General features: G+C 41.3%; 1 protein-coding gene across 2 annotated transcripts; it reads right to left on the reverse strand.

Annotated features, from left to right (window-relative positions):
* Positions 1-347: 347 nt before the first annotated feature.
* Positions 348-9,764, reverse strand: FAM8A1 (family with sequence similarity 8 member A1). 2 transcript variants are annotated; one of them, XM_057555354.1, is made up of 5 exons: positions 8,917-9,764; positions 7,695-7,815; positions 5,946-6,069; positions 5,302-5,441; positions 348-3,785 (listed from the first exon to the last, which is right to left on the reverse strand). In XM_057555354.1, exons 1-5 carry the CDS (start codon positions 9,641-9,643, stop codon positions 3,641-3,643), a joined length of 1,257 nt encoding a protein of 418 aa, XP_057411337.1. In that variant the 5' UTR covers positions 9,644-9,764; the 3' UTR covers positions 348-3,640. The 2 variants fall into 2 exon arrangements, with proteins under 2 accessions (XP_057411337.1, XP_057411338.1); XM_057555355.1 differs by lacking the exon at positions 348-3,785 and adding an exon at positions 3,853-4,917.
* Positions 9,765-14,739: the final 4,975 nt, after the last annotated feature.

The following is a 14,739-nucleotide window of genomic DNA, read 5'->3' on the forward strand; positions in this document are numbered from 1 at the left end:
ACCAGACTAGGATTAAATTGCCCAGCTCAGTCTTCTACTAGCTACGAGACTCTGACTTCTGGTTCCTCACGTGTAATGTAGGTCCTTAGTAGCTTGCACTGCGGTTGGAATGGCTAACAACTTTAAGGAACGGACAGGGTTAGTTTAACATTAAAAGCTTAGTCATCTACAGCTAACTTCTGAGTGACTTGCTGAAAGAATATATCTCAAAGTGGATGATTTTTTTTTGATAGACCTCTATTTCTGAAAGCATTCATCTCCTGAAGGCAGAGAATGCTAGAGCAGCTGTATTTGGAAGCAAGGGATTCTGGAGCAAACCTCAAAGAAACAGGCAAAACACAAAAGCATTGGCGACCAGGTATTTATTGAGACAAAGAATACAAATTGGTGGCAAATTATTAAAAATAGAATGTTGAATTTTCATTTATAGGCAGGCCATCAGAAACTGTTTGTGGATCAAGCCATACTATAATGAACTGCAAAGAAATACGCACACAGCTTGAGAGGAGGAACTTTACCCAGGCAAGCACGTATTGCAAAGATTTTGGCCTTTGGTATGGGGTGGGAAATGGCAAGTAACTGAAGTATTTGCCAGATTTTAGGAATACTGCTATTATTTAGAAATATTCTTTAAAAGGAACAACAGCCTGTTTTCATAGGGATAAGTGTAGAATAAAAAAATTTAATACATTCCCATCAAAAAGCCCTTTATTCCCAAGTAGTTTAATTTTCAACTCCTGTCTTCCTTTTGCTGGAAATATTTATGCCTAAGTGAAACGCCCAAACAAGTCACTTAAGGGAAAAAAATCCTTCTTTTAGAGTTAGAACAATTTTTACTGTCATTCGAAACAAACATTATAGACTTTTATAAATTTAGACAAAGCCCTCAAATATAATGCAGTTTTTTCAATCCTGAATATTTGGGAGAAACTAGGTGACTGTTTAGGGAGAAAGAAGTAACTTCTGAAGCAGTGCCACACGAGTACCACACAGGTGCTGGCTGTCTCTCTGGTCACAGACGCCCTAAAAGCACAGTTTGCTTGCCGCCGCTCCCACTCCCCTAGCTCAGCCCAGCGTGCATTTATATGTCAGACTTTTCTCACGGTGCAGGAGCCACTCAGGCTGCATATTTCGTAACAGGTAGAGTTTCTAGATGCCTAAATTAACCGCGTGACCTGTGGTTTTACATACGGTATTTTCACTGAAATAGTATTCTCAGCATGACTCCTAATTTTTGTTCCCTTATTATCTTGTAAAAGTGATGAATGATATTAATACTATGAAGACAACTTTCTTTTTGCCTTTTTAGGCTGTAGAGCTTCGGTATGAGAATTCTGTCTTGACACAGAAAATTCAGCATTTCTATAAATGAAATATAATAAAGTATAGTGAAAATAGGCCGCAGCCCCAAGAGAAAAACACGTGGCTCCCCCTTCCCCATTTTGTCATTTTCCCCCCAGCCTGGGAATCAGAAATCTCCCTAAGTAAGTGCTGAGTTCATACACAGACTTGGATTTTGTTGTAAAGGCAGACAAAGTAACACTTTTTACTTGATAGGGCTACGTAGTGTAACTTGAATCCTGAGAAATGCATCTACATAGATATTAAAGTATAAAACAAACTGGACTACGTATTTCTTGTTTTACTGTATAAAAATAGCCTAAGTGGTGAACCATCGAGGAAATTATACATTAAAGGTGTATTCCAGAGCTACATGTCGGAAGGGTACATTTCAACTCCAATTCCCAATCAGGGGCAGAGGCGGTGTATACACTGATGCTAATGTATACACTACTAATTGGTAAGTTTATGTAACATTTCCTAATTTCTCCTCTAATTTAAGAAGTTAGTGGATGATTTGGCTTTGTTTACTGTGAAGGGCCATAACAACACTTTATCTTCCCAGAAACAGGTGAATGATCTGTTTAGTATTTTGACACATTTAACTAATAGGCTTTCTGTGATAGATTTACTATAAAATTATTTTGAAAAACATTGTTTAAACCATGGCTCATGGTTTTCATGAAACTATAAACCATGGCTCATGGTTTATGAAATCTTACAATAAAAAAAGGCATTAAGGACACTGTTAAGGTTTCTATAAACAAATTGAAAATATTCACGTTTTAAATGTCAAAAAAAAAAAAACCACTTTAAAAACTGATATAGTAATAGCAAATGTATTTGCTGTTAAGACCAAAATAAAGCCTAGATTGATCCTGTAAGCACCCTAGTTATGAACTGTTCAACACAGTTTAGTGTTTTGGGGGAAAATAACAGATGCAGAAAATGCCTAAGAAACAAAACCTTTAGTTCAGATACACCTCAGCACAGCTAACTGGGCCATCTAACAAAAGCACACACGCGCACTAAATTAAAATGGCAAAACACGAAGTGTTCCTTCACATTTCCCTCAAAAACGTCATCCCGGGCAGGCCCCAGATGAGCTTCTGGCCCACAGAACCAAAGAACTCGGAATAAGGTCTGGAAATGCTACTCTTCCTTGTTACAGAGAACAGTCCCTAACGGGAAAATTGGTAAGTATTTCACAGGCTACTAGTATTTAATCATGAAATGCTAAGATTATTTAATTCCTTGATGCTTCAAAAGTTAGTTATGGAACAATATAATATGATAAAAGGAAACTAGTATGTGAATATCCTGTATATAAAGAGAAGTTATATTCAGAACACTGAAAAGCACTAACACTTTCTTCATGCTGCGCACGTACTGGGAATATTGTTTTACAGTAAATATGCAACAGTTTGATAGGACTGCTTTTCCCCACATATTTATGGTTTGATTTAGGGCACTGAAAACACTTGCACATGAGTTTCAATTCAAATTTACAGTGAAAACTTACCCCTCCCCCACAACCCCATTAAAAGCAATCACTAACTTACCTTTTTCTTTAAAAAAAAAAAAAAAATCAAGGATAAGATAGCAATATGACTTAATACTTTTTCATCATCATGCAAAATCTGCCCCCAAATACATGTTTAGGCATTAAGAATAGTTATAAAGTTACATCATTCCTGCAGTAAACTGCAGTACAGATTTTAAAATTTCAAGTCAGGGAACTGCTCGCCGGCCTCACTTTCCCCTCTCTCTTGCAGCTCACTCACTCACCCGCTCCTGGGATGGGCGCGAAGTGGCTTATCAAATGTGTGTCCCCACTCCCTCCCCCCAAAAAGCAAAGACAAAAATTGCCTCAGGAAGTGTTACTAAAGGGTGAGTGTGTGCACAAAACACAGCTGGACGTTTTCCATCATTTGGGATAAACCAGAATAAGTTGTTAAAGTTTCGTTTGGAGATTTCAAAGCTGAAAATGCTCTCAGCAAGTTCTAATAAATACCTTAGATCTTACGTATATACTGTCCGTTGTTGATTTTGACACCACTTGCCTTCGGTTCAATCTAAAAATTTTAACACTTGAACTTAACAGGTTTTTCTTCTGGAGAAGTTGTTTGACATTCAAGTAAAATCAATACTTTCAGCATAGTCACCTGCATCACACTGGAGCAACTGCTTTAATTTCTAAATCATCAGTTAATGTAACCCAGGGATACTGATGGCCTTGATATATAATTTAGTCTTGTCATTATTCCAGAGAGTATGGAATTCAGGGCTTTTTGGGGCATCATCTGACCCCATTTCTTTTTACCACAATGGTCCCTGCTACAATGTCATAGGCTGTTCGATTATGCTGAAAAAACAGCAGTGTGATGAAAGCAGGGAAAAAAGAAGCAATAGAAAAATTCTTGATCAAAGCTCGTATAGTGGACCTAAAAAATTAAAGCAAAAAAAAAACAAAACAAAAAACAGATAAGTCGTATACCAACTACATATAGATTAATAGTATTCTATCAAGTTCAAGATGTATTTAAAACATATTCAAAGTATAATTAACAGAGTTTTAACCTTTGATAACTGAATTACTTTCAAGTAGCAAAGTATGATCAAACCACCTAGGCTAGTTCTAAAGACTTCGTAACTAAAGTTAGACTTTAGAACTTGCACATGAAAAGCAATAATATGTCTTAGAATGTGAACTAAAAGTTTACAGTATTTTCTAGTATTTTGACAGAAGACTAGAATAACTATTGCCTTTACTTACCCTTTCTATAGTCACTCATTACTTTTAGTACCTCTATACTTTTACTGTGTTTTCACTATCTTCTAAACTGAATACACTTACACAGTCCCATTTTCTACCTTCTATGAAGAGCACCAGCATTTCAAATTACTGTATTTGTTTATCATATCTCTTCTTTCTTTGTGGGCTTCTGTGATTAAGGAAAGCTTTAAAAAGCTTTCAACAGTAGCTCAGAATGGAGAATTGTCATACTAACATTAGATTTCTGCCTTTCAGTGCACTGAACCGTTACAGGATAACACAGCAGCTGAGTGTGGGCTCTGAATCCAGACTGCTTGGTTTCAGATTCATTTTCTACCAGCTACTAGTTGTGTTACACATCTGTAATAAGAGGGTAATAGTACCTATAGTACCTATCTTAAATTAGTTAATACATATGCAATGTTTTTAAAACAGTGCCTGGTTTATGAGGTGCTCAATAAATATTAGCCATTATTGACTCATTAAAAGTAATAGCCAGGATTATTAGAATCACAAAAATGTAAGGAAATTTTGAAGATGTGAGCAAATTCAAGGCTTTTTCTAGAGTCTCTTGTTTAAACAACCCAACTCTGAATCATTCTGGCAGCAATTCCAGCCAGTATCCTGTTTTGCTCAACTGATTGATTACCACCTACTCACCTCCACAACTTCCATTATCACTATCTGTACCTTCCCCCAGAGCCAGATGCCAACAGCTAGCCATGAGTACTGGAAGTATTACAAGCTCTATCACTTAGGAGCAGGATGCACGCATGTATAGCTGTCAAAATTCTTATTGCCTATTCAAGATGGGATAATGACAGGTATTACCAAATGGAAGCTTCAAGGCAGAGCAGTAACTAAACTCCAATATCCACAGATGTAGAGAATACTAAAGCTAGGCCTGGAGCACTGATAGAGCAGCCACGCCCAGATCCTCCTCTCATTACTGTGACCTACCGTTCATAAAGTGCTTACCTCTGAAGCTGTATACTGAAGAGGCGTCTATAATCATTGAAAACATTCAAACTTTGTCTTAATAAATGTAAGCCTATTATATGCCATGAAGAACCAACATCCTAAAAATACTTTTATCAAATGGTATAACTTATGAAAATTTTTAAGTACAGTAATCAATACAATTCATAAGTACACAATACATTAAGCTAAAAAAAAGAACTTACGTTGTAATGCTAACATTTGAGGAAGGAATCACTAAAACCCGACTTGGTGCAATAAGCACTGACGTATCACATGTCACAACTCGAAGCCCTAGCAGGAACTTCCCTGGGGTCGCTCCACCTGCTCCCCAAATGCAAATTATCTAAGGAAAGAAGGATAATTTTAAAATAATTTACTGGCTCAACTATACCAATTTTAAAGGTAAATTTTCCTGCCATATGATTCATGTTTTAAATTTTTCAAGTTGGAAGAATTTCATAGAATACTTAAGAGTTAACCTTTTAATGCATTTCTGCAGGTCTCTAACATCTTCAATACCACAAGATATCTACTGTAATATTTCTCTATGACCCATTATATTTTTTAGCAAGTTGCTTCTATGGAAAGACACATTTCAAGTTCCACAACCAACTTAAAATATATTTTCGGACAACAAGACTGAAATGTATTACAAAGAAACTGAAAAATGTCTCCATTCAGAAAGTTTTAACTTGGAAAGTATTATGTTAAAGGAAATTTAGAAAAAAATAAAGACATTTGACAAATACATGATTAAAAATAAAAATCTCCACTACATTTTTGTCTTGGGCTGATAATCTAAAATTAGATTGTTAAATATTAATATTTGCTGAAGTCAGTAGCTTACCTCATAGAAACAAACTAATAATCTGTATATAAGCGCCACAACCATCATTTTCTGCAAGTCTTCCATGGATGTGTCTTCATCTATTTCTTCTATTATATAATGCATAGCAAACTTAGAGATATCCCTACAAAAAATAGTTTTCGGTTACAAAGAATCAGTTACCAGAGCAGTTGCATTGATTTCTTTTTCATTAGTGTAAATCAAAAACTTTAATTGAAATTATAAACTAATCTTTAGGTTTCCAACTGTCTAGTTTCACAAAACATTCATTAGCTTCTTCAACAAATAAGCAGTACCATGAGCAGGCGCTGTACTAGCCCGGGGCATAAAATGTCAAGTGAATTCAACATGGTCTCTGCTTTCAGAGTTTCTAACCCAGCAGGTGAAGCAGAATAAATAATAATGAAGTGGGGAAAGGGCTATAATAGAGAACCATTGGGTACTTGGAGACACGTACCAGGCACACTTAACTTAGTGGAGGCTTCCCAAAAATGGCATTTAAGGTGAGATCTGAAGGATGAAGAGAAGTTGGCCAGACTAAGAAGGGAGAAATTTCAGAGAGAGGGACTAACCAGAGAGAAAGCCTTTAAGCAAGAGTATGATGGAAGCTGTAGGCAGTTCAGTGTGACTCAAATAACTAAGTGTGAGAGGTGAGTGATTAAGAAATAAGGGTATCTGTTAAAATATATGAGGACATTAATAAGACTGACCCTGATGGCAATGAGAAACTATTGAAGGATTTTAAAGCAGGAGAGTGGCAGAATCAGAATTTATGATCTCTTTGGTTTTCTATCAGAGACTGAATTGAGATAAAACAGGAGACAGTAAACTGAGATACCAGTTAGAAGACTTGTGTTATAATCCAAGCAAGTGATGGCAGTGACTGGACTAGGGAGAAGCAATGATGAAAAATGAAATTCTGACAGTCAAAAGGAAATGGTACGGGTTGAAGGTTATTCAAGAGATTGAACAGAAAGGAGTTAGTTGGTACTTGATTGGATGTGTAGGGTGTAAGGGAGGGAGAGACAGGGAAGAATCATAGTAACATTCAGGCTCCTGGCAGGGGCCCTGAAATTTAATTACCAGGGTCTGAACTTGACGGTCACTTACTGCCTTTGTAAATTCTAGGCTTAACTTTTTGTAAACCCAAATTTCAATCTCTATAAAATGGAGAGATTAACCTCTACTTTATAGTGGTGGCAAGATTAAGAGTCCATACAAAGCCTAGCACACACAAAGTGCTTAGCAAGTGATAACTGCTATTATGATTGTTAATCTGAAAGGAAGATTATTCAAATAAATAGCTCACTTTGCAGTTCACTTGGAACTTGCCTGACAGTATACGCAACCCCATTTGGAAATGCCATCTAGCTGATTATTAATAGTTCATCTACCAAAACCTCTTTATGCCTTTGTTTTTAGATACTCCACTCTGAAAACGATTGTAAGAGAAAAATTTGCAACTGGCCTAATAGTGAATAAAATCAAACCAGGGTTGGAGGTTCCTTTCACCTACTTTTGATAGGTGAAATTCCCCACATCTTGCAGAATTTATTAAGTGTTTTTCTCTCTTTTGTAGTTATTTCTTAAAACCAACAAGAAAGCAAATCTGACAAAGCTCCTATAAAGAAATCATTGGCACTGGCACACAGATTATCCATATAGTCACTTGCAGGCATGAAAAGAAAATTAAAGCAAGATCTCTAGACAGTGGACATTAAAACCCTTCTGCAAATGGCCTTAACTTACTTTATTCCACTGAGGTGCATAATGCTTAAGACAATGGTTGCTTTTATAAAGAAGAGAATAAAGAAATCCACCATCTCTGCCATGAATCTGTGGGCCAAGGATGGAATAACATACTCTCTACCTGTAAATTAAAAAAAAAAAAGAAAAAAGTTAGGAAAACTAATCGTTGCACATAGGCCTTGGAACCCAAGCTAGGTAATGAATGTAAAGTCAAGGTACAACTTGCTGATAAAAAAAATTTTATAACTGCAACAATTATTGGTATTGACTTCAATAGGGCATGTTATTAAAACAGCAACGCTACTTCACTATTTACTGAGCAGTTTAAAGCTTGTTTTCACCCCCTTAATGTTTAGAAATGATTTCAGAGATAAATTTCATTATTTCAAGTACTCAATACATTTCACTAGGGAGTCAAATGAGGAGACTCCAGGTGATTACAAGCCTATGACACAAAATTAAACTTTTTTTTTAAGCAAAATATCAAGGTTAAGTGTAGACGGTACGAAGTAAATCCCTGTGCCCCTCATTTTACCCCTTATTCATTTAGTTTGTCTTGCTTTCTATGTAACAAATCCAGGGATTATCAAGCTGCCATCCTAAATTCTGAATCAAATTCAGGCAACTAGGTCTTGTCCCATATTATCTGTGGCTGGACAAAGTAAACAAAAAGTCTAAATAATACACTAAAGAGTGTACGTGATTCAGAATATTCTAATTCCCATACAGAAGTAAACACGATACACAAGATGAAGCCAAGGCCCAAAGGTTCCTAATTCCATTTGCATTCATGAAGATCTCCTTTAATATCCGTCAGTTCCACTGTCCCTAATTCATAAAACAGTTATCATACTAACTATGTATAATATAGTTAATACATCCATGTCTGGATTCTTTCCAGCATCACCAGTCAAAACTTCCCCTCCCCCCAGCCCGGTCTGCCGTCGGAGTGAATTAAGCTTCGGATCTCACTCCACACCGGGAGACGAAGGCTAAGAGGACGCTTTGAGGAGCACAGGCTTCTTTACACGTGGAAACCACCAGTCCGGGGAGCCAGGGAACCGATTCGGAGCGCTCGGTCTAAGGGAAGGCGCACGCTCGGCCGCGCTGTACACCCTGCGAGCTGACAGACGCGCAGAAGCCGCGGCGAGCGCGGCAGCGCTGACAGCGGAGAGGGGCCCGCCGGCCCCGCCCCCAGGTCGCTCCCCGAAGAGCCTCTCACCTGCCTGCCGCCCGGTCTCGCTCGGGGCTCGCGAGGCGGCGGCGGGTCCTACCCTCGTCGCTGGGGCTGCCCGGGCTGGCGGCTGCACGTGAGGCGCGCGGGCTCCCGGGCCGGCGACCGGAGCCGAGGCGGTGAGGCCGGCGGAGGCCGGCGGCTCGGGCCCGGCGGCCGCGGCGCTCAGGAAGTAGAAGGGGTTGTAATAGCCCAGCTGCAGGGGCGGCGGCCCGGCGGCCGGGGCAGCGGCGGCGCCGGCGCCCGCGAGGTAGCTGGGCGCGGGCGGCTGGGGGCTGCAGTAGGCGGGGAAGGCGGCCAGGCCGCTGTGCCAGGTGAGGTAGCCGCAGTAGGACTGCCACAGCCACTCGTGCACCTGCCGGGAGTACTCGCGGGCGCTCAGCCGCGCCGGCTTCTCCCGCGGCGCCGCCGCCTCGGGCGCCTCGCAGCCTACCGGCGCCTGCAGGCCCGCGCCGGGGCCGGAGCCAGAGCCGGAGCCCGCCTCCCTGCCATTCTCGGGCTCGCGCGGCGGCTCTGACTCCTCGGCGGCGGCCGCGGGGGGAGCAAGGCCCGGGGCTGGGGGCCGGCCCGGAGCCTGGGGTTCGGCCTGCGGCCCGTCCCGGGGCCGTGGGGCGGCGGCGGGAAGGCCTCTTCGCGAAGGAACGGGCTCGTGGTCCCCTCCGCCGTCGTCCTGCCCGGGAGGGCGGCCTCGGACTTTCTCCGGCCCCTCCGCCATCGTCGCCTCAGCAGCACGCTCGGCGGTCCTGTCACTGCGCCGTCTCACTCCCCCACTGGCCCCTCCCCAACGGCCCGGTAGCCACCGCCGCAGCCGCAGGCGTCAACAATCCGCCACCGGAAACGGAAACCCACCCCCTGGTCGGCGTCGCCGGCGCGGGGCGGAGCAAGGAGGCGGGGCGGAGCAAGGAGGCGGGGCCTGAGAGTGGGCCTTGGTGCTCAGAGACTTGGGAGGCAGGAGTCCTCCTCCTCGGCTGGGCGTCGTGGGCTTATCGCTTGAGGGGCCCAGACTATCACCCGTCCCCCAGACGCGCACCTCTTGTGGTTTTAATGAAGTTGGAGGCCCGAGGCTTCTCCAGATAATCTCACGGGATGTGGACTCAGGCTGCTCCGGGAGAAATAGCTGATGGAGGAAGAGGATTTCAGAGAGAGGTCCCAGGGCTCGGCGCCGCCTTTTCTATTTGGGGCCACGACAGTTTTGGTCTCTAGGCACAGAGCTTGTTACTTGTTACGCCTGCGTTCATTCCAGTTAACTGGTCCTCTCCCATTTGTACTCAAGGTGATATGAGGCATATCCCCTTAGAGGATAAGAAATTAATAACCAAACCATATTGGGATCTATCAAGATAATATGGCTCAGCGGCAGAGATCTTGATTGTAAGAGAAAAGAGGAGTTATGTTGATTTAATAGCTAGACTCTGTCCTTATCCTGGAGCTGACCTGTATCCATAATATCTTACTCTGCACTGAGGCAGACACAAGCCTACTTCAGCAAAACTGTGCCTTTCCTCAGACCCGTTGTCTCAACCTTTGGTGCCTGCCTTTCATTTTCTGTTAAGGCAAGACCCCGTTCATATCCCAGGGCTTTGGAGCCTCCTCTGAGTACCGAAGCCCGGGCACCATTTCCCTTTCCTCTGAACTATATATGGCACCTTACATATGTATAGCTTAATACACCTTCCTATGTCCTTAAGTTGGTTAAGTGATAGGAATATATCTTTGTATCCCCAGTCCCATACAGGAGATCTACAGGGGCCAGGTATTGTGGGTTATACTTGTTAACAATGATTCCCATAATCACTCTTGACTTTGCTCTGGGAGATGGAAGTAAAAGGCTTAACTTTTGCCCTGAAGAAGCTAATGATCTGGTTAAAGGGAAAGAATTTCATGAAACGCTCGAAGACCTATTTAAGACCATACCAATATAATACGAGCCCAAAATAAGGGAAAGATCATGGTGGCCTATTGCTAGAAAGGTTACCCTTACAAATGTGATTTTAAAAATCAACTCTGGGACTTCCCTGGTGGCGCAGCGGTTAAGAATTTGCCTGTCAATGCAGGGGACATGGGTTCGATCCCTGGTCTGGGAAGATCCCATATGCTGCGGAGCAACGAAGCCCGCGAGCCGCAACTACTGAGCCCACGCGCTGCAACTACTGAAGCCGGCACTTCTAGAGGCAGTGCTCCACAGCAAGAGAAGCCACCGCAATGAGAAGCCCGCGCACCGCAATGAAGAGTAGCCCCTGCTCACTGCAACTAGAGAAAGCCTTCACGCAGCAACGAAGACCCAACGCAGACAAAAATTTAAAAAAAAAAAAAATCAACTGTGAAAAAGTTGTAACATTTAAACATGCATTCCAAGTCTGGGTAGGGGAGGAAGGAGAAGCAGGAACAAATAAATGAAGACGGCATGGAATGAGTGTAAAATATTGTGGTTATTGGAGACACTGGTCTTTGTTTTGCATACCACTGATTAGGTAGCACCTGGCATAGTGCCACTCACATAGTAGACATTTATATTAATCAGTACTCTTTGCTGCAGTTGTCAGAAATCCAATTGTAACTGACTTAAGAGAGAAAAAGTAAACGAATTTATTGACTTGCATAGAAAGTTCAGGAGTAGTTTAGGTTTCAAGGATATCTAGTATATCAGATATCAGATAATCATAACAGCTTCAGGAATCACCTGTTTTTCTTTCTTTGACTCTGCTTTTGAGAAAGTAAGAGTGTTTCTGTTTCTGTGATAAACCTAATTCTAACTGGCTTAAGCAAAAATAAAATTATTGCCTTTTGTAATCAACAGATTCAGAGGTTCTACATAATATAAGAAGGTTCAACAGTACATCTAATAGGCATTCCAAAAGAGAGAAAAAGAAATAATGGCCAATAATTTTCTAGAATTGAAGGAAGATGACTCTTTACATTGAAGAAGCACATCAAGTCTTAGGAAAATAACATATACATATAACACATATATGATGAATATAAGCAAAGAGAAAAATAATGATCTTAAATAACAGCAGTTAAAACGTAACCTAACTAGAAAGAAATGACATTTAGACTGGAAGCCATATTGTCAAAAGTAAAAATATGCCAAAGATAGTGGACCATATATAGTACAGCGTATATAACTATATATACATAGTTACATATATATGTAACCTGGACAACCTAGTATGTTACAACCAAGTAAATCATCACTCAAGAATGAGGATGTGATGTAATGCACCACTGCTAATCCAAACAACACCCTGATCAACCCTAGTCCCTTCCCATCATACTCAGCCAAGGACTGAAGTCTCAAGGATATAAAAAGGAAAGTATTCATGAGTCAAAAATATAAATGGATTCTGGAAAGAGGGCAGTACATGAATCTTGAATCTCCATGAATCACCACATCAAAACAGACTGTATAGTGAAACCAAAAATGCATGGGGCAACATTTACAACTAAACTAGGTAACAGATAACTCCACAAACCCCAAAATACAAGTGTGGGCTCAAACCACAAATGCAAAATTGCATAGTGTTAATGCCGGAAAAAATCAGATAAAAACTGTGAAGATATTAAGAAAACTATATAAGACATGAAAGAAAAATCAGAATAGGGACTTCCCTGGTGGTCCAGTGGTTAAGACTCCATGCTCCCAATGCAGGGTGCATAGGTTCGATCCCTGGTCGGGGAACTAAGGTCCCGCATGACGTGGCCAACAAAAAAAAAAAAAAAGAAAATTCAGAATTTAAAAAACCTCAGAAATAAAGTAACAACTTGGGAAAGAATTAAAGTAAGAGAAAAAGTGGTTTCAGAAAATACTGAACTAGAAGGAATACGGGTAAACACAGATGGTGCCCAAGAGAACTAGAATTTGAAAACGAGATTTTAAATAAATATAGAAATAGAAATGATTTTAGAGAAAAGATAAATATTGAAGATAGGTAAAGAAGATCCAGTGTATGGATTAAGAGTTCTTGATAGGCTTCCCTGGTGGCGCAGCGGTTGAGAGTCTGCCTGCCAATGCAGGGGACACGGGTTCGAGCCCTGGTCTGGGAAGATCCCACATGCCGCGGAGCAGCTGGGCCCGTGAGCCACAACTACTGAGCCTGCGCGTCTGGAGCCTGTGCTCCGCAACAAGAGAGGCCGCGATAGTGAGAGGCCCGCGCACTGCGATGAAGAGTGGCCCCCGCTTGCCACAACTAGTGAAAGCCCTCGCACAGAAACGAAGACCCAACATAGCCATAAATTAAAAATAAATAAATAAATAAATAAATAAAATCAAAAAAAAAAAAAGAGTTCTTGATAAAGAAAACCAAAGCTAGCTACCAGAATACAACGCATAATTCAAGAGAACTTTTCCTGAAGTAAAATACATATATTCTATTTATATATATTCACATATATATATTTATATATATATTCGAAACCTCACACTGAAAGAGTATACTGTGCACCTGAAAACACTGAGCATGAACAAGATGTATTCTAGTCAGTAAAATTACTAGACTTTACATTTTGAAAAATGGTCATTTAGGCCAAAAAAAATTTATGAGAGAAAATTGGATTACCATAAGACTTCAACATTAACACTTCATGTGAGGAGAAAATGGTGAAACATTTAAAATATTCAAGGAAAGAAAATGAGAACCAAGTACTCTGTATCCAGCAAAACTGACTTTATAAAAGCCTATTGGTTATCAAAATGAAAGAACTCAGGATGTTACTTGAGTTCTTCCTGAGGGGTGAAGCTCGGCAACCAAAATTACTGACAGTGACAGAAAGACAGTTAGTAAAACTTTCAATATTACTTGTAGAACCAAGACTAAATGAGGCTTTGTTTCAGTCAGGGTCCAGTCAAGAGATAGAAACTACACAATAATTTGAACAGAGGACATGTACTATGAAGAATATTAATGGAATTGGAATAAAGGGAGGCTGACTAGCAAAAGGCAAAGAGAATTCTTACCGTATAGGAACAGTAGATACAGGGAACAGCCACCACGCCCGAACTGAAATAGAGTGACCAAGAAGCACCCTTAGAATGGCCAAGAAGCACCCTTGCCCCCATGCCCCATCCACCTCCTTGCTGGAGAGGGCATGACCGTGGCTCCCTGCTGTGGCCTCGGTGTGCCCCGTTAGAAATCCTCTCTGGAGTTCTTGGAGGACTAGCCACAGCAAGGTGCCTTTATCAGAATTCACCGCAGCGTGCCCAGAGAAGCCACTTACGGGAAGGTGCTATACCAGCAGCACACCGCTCCATGAAGCCATCTAAAAAAAGGTGTACTGGGGGAAGCTGCCGCTTGTTGTTGGCTACTGGGCACTGCTGAAAGGAACCACACACTCTGCAGGGGCCCAAGGAGATAAGTACAGGAGAATCGGAAAGAGAAGCCTCTTTCTCCTCCAGTGCCTCCCCGCCCCTACTCCGGCCCCGCCCCCCCTCCTTGCAACAGTACCCTCTGCTAACGAAGCCTAACATTAAATCAGCTGATAGGGGAGAAGTATTTACAGAGTTCAGCTCCATTATTGCACAGCAAGCAAAGATTTGGAGCTGAGAGCCACAAAAAGTATAATCTGAGATGGATTTGTATTCTGAAATATTGGTACAAAATTACTGTAAAACTGGAAAGGAGTTTGGGAGGAGCATCGGCAAAAATTTAACTTTTCAGTATATTGATGGTGGCAATATTAGTATTTTGAGAATGTATGTGTAATATGGGGTAAAACGAGTAATTACCATTAGTATGAACTATCTATCTAGTTTCCTGCGTCTTTTCAGTAGCAGTGCTCATTCTTATCATCTGGAGTGTGGTTTTGAAATACCAA

Source organism: Balaenoptera acutorostrata, chromosome 10, assembly GCF_949987535.1.
Source record: "Balaenoptera acutorostrata chromosome 10, mBalAcu1.1, whole genome shotgun sequence".
Classification (NCBI taxonomy): domain Eukaryota; kingdom Metazoa; phylum Chordata; class Mammalia; order Artiodactyla; family Balaenopteridae; genus Balaenoptera; species Balaenoptera acutorostrata.